This window comes from Dipodomys merriami, unplaced genomic scaffold (genome assembly GCF_024711535.1).
Source record: "Dipodomys merriami isolate MVZ:Mamm:240054 unplaced genomic scaffold, mDipMer1.0.p SCAF_28, whole genome shotgun sequence".
NCBI lineage: Eukaryota > Metazoa > Chordata > Mammalia > Rodentia > Heteromyidae > Dipodomys > Dipodomys merriami.
In genome coordinates, this window is record NW_027204270.1 from 14,170,066 (window position 1) to 14,177,390 (window position 7,325).

Here is a 7,325-nt window from a genome sequence, read left to right on the forward strand (position 1 = left end):
AGATTTACACACAACCCCTTCAAGTCCGTTTACATGGGACTACTGCTCCACAGTATATCAACAAGGAACGTGCTGAGCACAGGCATGCTTGGGCTTGGCTGTGCCAGGGAACAGTGGCAAGCAATCTGAGGACAAGAGGGTTGTTACCAGCGATCCCATCGAAGCTTTAAATGGGTTGAGGTCCAAGGACTTGAACAAGGGCAGGCTCCTTTCATAAAGCACACGGGAGTCATCAACAAATTTCACTCAACATTTTATTGGCCTTTGGATAGAAACAGGAACTTATTTGCCAGGTAGGATGATCCCATCATACTGAAAAAGAAGAGAATTTTTTTTCAGAACAGAAGCAGTACCAACGACTGACTGTAGCAAAGATTAACATTTGGGAATTCCAATCTGACCCAGGAACCCCACATTGTTTCTAGTTCAAATGGAAAATTGACTGTTAATAATTGTTACTCTGTGCTCACCTGAAAGATGACCTAAAAAGAGGCTCCTTGAAGAGCCATGTTCCCCTTACGAAACTGCCCAAATATCCTGTCTTTATTTTAGTGGCTTTTTTTTTTGGTCAGGCTTGAACTCTGGGCCTGAGCACTGTCCCTCAGCTCTTCAGCTCGAGGCTAGCACCCTACCACTTGAGCTACAGCGCCACTTTTCTGCTTATGTGGTGCTGAGGAAAACCCAGGGCCTCATGCATGTGAGACAAGCACTCTACCTGAGCCAACTTCCCAGCCTCCATCTTTATTTGTCAGTCATGGGGCTTGAACTCTGGACCTGAGCGCTGTCCCCCAGCAATTCAGCTCAAGGCTAGCGCTCTGCCACTTGAGCTACAGCGCCACTTCCTGTCTTTATTTTATAACCCCAGATTCCAACACCACATACCACACTACTTGAGATAAACCAGCTTTACCTTCTGCTGGAACCAGCGCATGGCCTCCTCTTTGCTGATTCTGTGTTTGGCCCCAATACAGCCTGTCCTGCGCTTCTTGTCTGCAATGCTGAAACCTGGCCTACCCAGCACCTGTTCCAGGAATAATCAACAGTTACCTAGGCAGCCCACACTCAAGAACAGATGGACAAGACTCACGTACTGGAGACTCAACAAGAGTCACCTGGCAACCAAGTGGATTCTGGAGTAAGACCCAAGTTTGTTCAAGTGCCTGATGGAACTGTTATTAGCACTCCCCAAAACCACCACTGAACTTCAGCACTATACCACTTGAGCCACAGCTCCACTTTTGAATTTCTGGAGGTTAACTGGTAATAGGATTCTCATGAACTTTTCTTTTTGCCTAGGCTAGCTTGAATCTCAATTCTCAGCTTCCTAAGTAGCTAGGATTACAGGCATAATCCACCATTATCAGCCACACTTTTCTTTATGTAAAACTACTTAAATTGGGGCCTGGGAACTGTCCCTAAGCTTTTGTGCTTACAAGTAACACTGTACCACTAGAGTCACAGCTCCACTTCCGGCTTTTTAAGGGATTAATTGGAGATGAGTCTCACAGATTTTGCTGTCCAGGCTGACTTTACCATTACCCTCAGATCTTATGCCTTTTGAGTAGTTAGGATCACAGGCATGAGTCACTGGCACCTGGCAACATGTCTTTTAATTTTGTACATTCACATTTTGAAGTAATCATATCACTAAAAACATTAGTTGGAAGCAATTATTTGTAACACAAGAAATAGGCAAACGAAGCAACAAAAATACTCAGATTGTATCCTTTCCTCTAATATCCAACTAAGGTTTAAAAAAATCTACAATTAAATGTACAAAAAAGTTCTTTGGTGGGTCACAAGGAAGTGTGCTCTTTTCAGTGCACCTCTGTGAACCTAACTCAAAATACTATGGGAAGGGGAAATGAGGCCACTTATCCCATACACCTCGTACTTTGAAAGCCTAGGGTTTTAATTAGAACTCAAGGACAATGACCCACTAGCATGAAATAAAGGGGTTCCCAAAGGAGGTGGAATTGACTTGCATACAGTATAAACACGTGGGAGATAAACATGATCCAATAAGAAAACATCTGAATCCACCACAGCTCCATCTCTCAGGTTCCGTGCTATTCAAGACTACCACTTTTAGATATTTATTATCATGGCTGAACCAAAACCTTGCCAGTAACATAAATGCCCATTTCTCCATTAAAATCCCACCCTGAGCATATACTGGCATCACCCAGGCCCATCTATTTTCTGGATAGAAATCACAGGTCCCACAGCGAAAGGGAAGGAGCCAGGAAAGAGCAGCTTCAGCCCACCCCACTCAAGAACAAACGCAGCACCAATGCTACAGATAACTACAAGTCACGTTCTTTCACACACCTTATGCCAGGATAGCATTTGATGAGCACAGACTAAAGCTTTTTAGCAGCAGAGGCCTTGCCTATTTTACTCTGTACTGTGCCTCTACTTCTATCCAAATGAGACACTTCTCAAGGGAGAACAGAAAATACACAAAGCTTCAACCCAACATCTGAACATCAAGACAAACACAGGAAGTCGCAGATTCCTCTTTCCTCAAAAACCAGAACGGAAAAGGCTAAAGAAATATTCATACCACATAGAAATCCAGGCCGTAGATACCAATGCTGGGGTCATATTTGATGCCCAGATCGATGTGTTCCTGGATTCCAAAACCAAAGTTTCCGGTATCCGAGAAGTTGTTTTTTCTTAATTCATATTCCCGCACCTAAGGAGAAAAATCCAACAATCACATTGCTTTTCACCACTCAACTCCACCGTAATGGGCTCTAGACACAGCACTTAACATCCTATAAAAAAATGCAGTAAATAGAACCTGTCTTGAACACAATCTCCACTCCACCAAATCATGTTTGGGAACTTTACCAGCTTCCCAAGGGCAGAGAGCCCCATCCAAAAAAGCACAGGCACCAAAATGACCACCAGATCACCTTTTAAATTACCCAATAGCTTATCCTGAGTACAGGAAAATCCTTTTAGAAATAACACACATATGGCACCAAAAACCACTTTGTGAAATCATTGCCACTCTACTGATTCACACACGGCTAACTGCCTGCTAGTATTACTACTCCTCAGGAAAAGCAGCCTCACCTTCAGACCTTTCTCCAGGATTTCTTCTGCCTTAGCCCCACGGACCGTGCAGTGGACAGCAATCTTTTCATTTCTCCTGATGCCAAAGGATCTGACAGTGTATCTAGCTGCAGGCAGGGTTAACAAGGAGTCAGGTGTTGTCATACTCCCCTTCCCCAGAATGCTATCTCCACAAAGCCCCCACTAATATCTTAAGTGGGATTCTAATTTAATCCATTTCTTCCAAACATAGAAAAGTAAACTTTCTAACTTCCCGCCATATTTTAGCAGCTAAGAACTCACTAATCTCAGAAGATACTTGTGCGTGTTGTTTGGAAGTATAATGCTTTTAAGGAATGCCCACTGTACCCTTGCAAACAGGCCTGACAGCAATTGAGTTTAGAAACGACCAAGCCCTCTGTTCTTGCCATCCAGCCCCTACTCACCTTTGGAAAACACTGGGGTCTGCCCTGTGAGCTGCTCCAACACCTTAGCTGCCCGGGTCAGTCTGTCTCCACTCTCCCCGACACAGATGTTGAGGCAGAGCTTGCGGATTCGAAGCTCCCGCATGGGGTTCTCTTTTTCACCTTGATCCTGCTGCAACAGGACCAACAGTCAACACACAACCCACCATGGCTGAGAGCCCAGGATTCTTCTACACCTACATGCTCACTTATTTTGGACCCTACTAAATACGGAAAGCAGTAAGGACCTATAAGGTCTCACTGTTTGAGAGCGTGAAGGAATGGAACTCGGGACCATGGCTCTTCCTTCATGCATGGGAAACCCAGGACAGGTACTGACACTGGGGATGAACTCAATGTGGAGGACGAAGACCACGTCCCGTACACGGCCGATTAAAAGGCTAGAAAGAGAATAAGCCAGACTACTAAGGAAATAGGAAACACGTGGTTAGGCGACGTCTTCCACCCCGTTCGGAAGCTGTCTGCGGGCTGGGGCCGTTCCCTAAGCGGAGGCCGGCTCGTTTTCCACCACGGACCGAGGGAGCCTGAAGTCTCCGGGGCCAGGAAAGGGCCTGGATCCTGGGCCTCGGAGAGTTCCGCCCGCCCCACCGCCTCAGCGCGGCCGAGGCCGGCCTCCGGGCCGCTCTCGGGGGCTTTCTCGTAGGACAGGGCAGAGGCGACAGTCGAGACCCGCTCCCCCAGCCTGCGCAGCCCTGCCAGTTTCGACCCGACCAGCGCTGCGGGCTTCGTCCCTCTCGTGGCGAGGGTGACGGAGGTTCCGCGGACCCTACTAGCCACGGATGGAGGCGGATGAAGGGGAAGCAAGCCCAGGGAGGGGGCACTCACCGCCATGATAGAGACAGGAAAAGAGAGCAAAAGTTCCGGTCCAGAGCCTTATGGGACAGAAGGCGGGCTCTTTTTCCAGGCTAACCAGCGAGATGAGTGCGAGGAAGAGAGGCCTGAACACAGCGCCCGCGTTGCCCTAGTGGGAAATGCCGGAACTGCAGGTGCTGCTAGAGGGGAAAGTAGGGCCTGGGTTTCAACAACACAAATCAACACAAAACCAGGGATGGGAAGGTGGTTGAGTGGTAGAGTGCTTGCCTTACATTCATGGAGCCCTAGGTTCGGTTCCTCAGCACCACATAAGTAGAAAAGGCCAGAAGTGGCACTGTGGCTCACATGGTATAGCGCTGTCATATCATTGAGTTTCTGGGCCCAGTTGACATCTGCCCTTCCCACACAGTCCCAGTACCTGATGGTGTTTGCATGATGACACTGCCAAAAATGCATTAAATCAATTTTACCAATTACCAGACAAATACATCCACTTGTAACAAAAGCAAACAGAATACTGAGCTTTGCTCGGTGCTGGTGACACCTTTGTAATCCTAGCTACTCAGAAAGCTGAGATCTTCTTGGGATCACGATTCAAAGTTTACGAAACTCTTAAAAAGCCAAAAGTAGAGATGTGGCTCAAGGGACAAAGTAAGCCACGAGGGGAAAAAAGCTCAGAGAAAAAAATGTGAGGCTTTGAGTTCAAACTGCATTACCAACAGAGAGAGAGAGAGAGAGAGAGAGAGAGAGAGAGAGAGAGAGAGAGAGCTCTACCTTCTATTGCTTTAATTCCCCTTTTCTAATCTGCATAGCAGATGTAGAAGCCTCTGGGCTTCTCCATGTTTTATCCACAAGGACAAGAGGGCACTCCTGACCTGGGCACTGGTGGCTCACCTGTAATCCTAGCTACTTAGGAGGCTAAGATCTGAGGATCATGGTTCAAAGCCAGCCCAGGCAGGGAACTCCCTGCGACGTTTTTTTTTTTTTTTGGTCAGTCATGGGGCTTGAACTCTGGGCCTGGGTGCTGTCGCTCAGTTCTTCGGGTCAAGGCTAGTGCTCTACCACTTGAGTCACAGGGCCAATTCTGGTTTTCTGGTGGTCAATTGGAGATAAGAGTCTCATGGACTTTCCTGCCCGGGCTAGCTTTGAATGGCAATCCTCAGATCTCAGCCTCCTATGTAGCTAGGATTACAGGTGTGAGTCACAGTACCCAGGTCTCTATGACTCTTATCTCCAAATAACCACAAGAAAAATGGAAGTGGAGCTGTGGCTCAAGTAATAGAGTGCTTGGCCTTGAACAACAACAATAAAAAGCTCATGGACAGTGTCCAGCCCATGAGTTCAGGCCCCAGGAGTGGGGGGAAAGAAGTAGATTGGTCACTTTGAAGTCCTTATCATGGTAGCTAAAATGGCACTTCTTTGGGTCTCTCTCATTTCTTTTCCTCTTTTTCTTCATTTTCTTCTACCTTTTTGGAGACAGTCTCACTTGGTTCAAGGCTTGCCTTGAACTCGATCCTGCCTTTCCCTGAAGAGTGAAGGGATTACAGTAGATAAACTGAAACTTAAAAAGAACTTTTTAAGGCTGGGAATGTGGTTTAGTGTTAAAGTGCTTGCCTAGCATTCATGAAGCCCTGGGTTCTATACCTCAGTACCACATAAACAGAAAAAGCCAGAAATGGTACTGTGGCTCAAGTGGTAGAGTGCTATCCTTGAACAAAAGGAGCTCAGGGACAGTGTTCAGGCCCTGAGTTTAAGCACCAGGACTGGAGAGAAAAAAAAAACACCTTTTTTTAAAATTCTGCTTTCTCCAGTCCTTTTCTACTTAAAGTCTCCCTCTGCTCAGCTCACTGGTGTACACATCCTCTTTTTGTTTTTGGTCAGTCATAGGGCTTGAACTCTGGGCCTGGGTGCTTCGCTGAGCTCTTCAGCTCAAGACTAGTGCAGTACCGCTTGAGCCACAGCACCACTCTGATTTTCTGGCAGTCAATTGGAGATAAGAATCTCATGGACATTCCTGCCAGAGCTGGCTTTGAATGGCAATCCTCAGATCTCAGCCTCCTGAGTACCTAGGATTACAGGTGTGAGCCACCAGCACCTGGCTCACATCCTCTTTTACAGAAGGTGTTGCCTATCTAGAATTACCAAAAAAAAAAAAGAGAGTTAAGATACTTAAGCTAGGGGCTGAGAGTTTAGCCCAGCAGAAGGGCGCCCTCCCAGCATGCACAAGGCCCTGGGTTCGGTCCTCAGCCCTGGAAAAAAGAAAAAAAAAAGATATTTAAGCTAAATTTGTTGCATTTTCTTTTTTGTGTGTAAAAATCCACTCAGAGCCGGCACCAGTGGCTCACGCCTATAATCCTAGTTACTCAGGAGACTGAGATCTGAGAATTGTGGTTCAAAGCCAGCCCAGGCAGGAAAATCCAGAGACTCGTATCTTCAATTAACCACCAGGAAACCAGAAGTGGTGCTGTGGTAGAGCGCTTGCATTGAACTGAAGAACTCAGAAGCAGTGTCCAGGCCCAGAATTCAGAGTTCAAGCCCCATGACCAACAGGGGAAAAAAAAAAAAGAAGAATCCACTCCAAGTCTTGCACATGGTAGGCAAGTGCTTTGCCACTCAGCTGTTACCCACCTGCCCTAGCCCCTTCCACTTTTCTATTTTGAGACAAGATTCACTAAGTTGCTATGAACTTAAGAGCTTCCTGATGAAAACTCCCAGATAGCTTGGTATCAGGTGTGTGCCACCACATTCAGCTGCAGTTTTGTCATTTGACCCTTCTCTAGAATTTCCCTCTCAGCACCTGTTACCATTGGCTAGATTAACCCTCCCCAGGAGACTGTAAGCTCCAGGAGCAGAGGTGCATTTCCTTGGGTGTGGTGCCTCAGGACCATGGACAGTGCCCCGCAGCTCAGAGCTCAAATACTGCATCCAAATATGCAGCTGGGGTTCTGGTCTTTCTCCAGGGTA

At 46.9% G+C, this 7,325-nt stretch overlaps 1 protein-coding gene across 1 annotated transcript; it reads right to left on the minus strand.

Annotated features, from left to right (window-relative positions):
* Positions 1-236: 236 nt before the first annotated feature.
* On the minus strand, positions 237-4,453 carry Rpl11 (ribosomal protein L11). The gene is made up of 6 exons (XM_070037652.1): positions 4,374-4,453; positions 3,510-3,660; positions 3,085-3,191; positions 2,567-2,698; positions 911-1,021; positions 237-312 (listed from the first exon to the last, which is right to left on the minus strand). The coding sequence occupies exons 1-6, from the start codon at positions 4,377-4,379 to the stop codon at positions 283-285; spliced, it is 537 nt and encodes a 178-aa protein (XP_069893753.1). The 5' UTR covers positions 4,380-4,453; the 3' UTR covers positions 237-282.
* Positions 4,454-7,325: the final 2,872 nt, after the last annotated feature.

Excerpts from the sequence above, each read along its gene's own strand:
- Rpl11 (XM_070037652.1), bottom strand. Across the intron at positions 3,192-3,509 it reads GACCCCAGTGTTTTCCAAAG|CTAGATACACTGTCAGATCC; the intron begins GTGAGTAGGGGC and ends CCCTGCCTGCAG. Across the intron at positions 313-910 it reads TGCGCTGGTTCCAGCAGAAG|TATGATGGGATCATCCTACC; the intron begins GTAAAGCTGGTT and ends CTTCTTTTTCAG.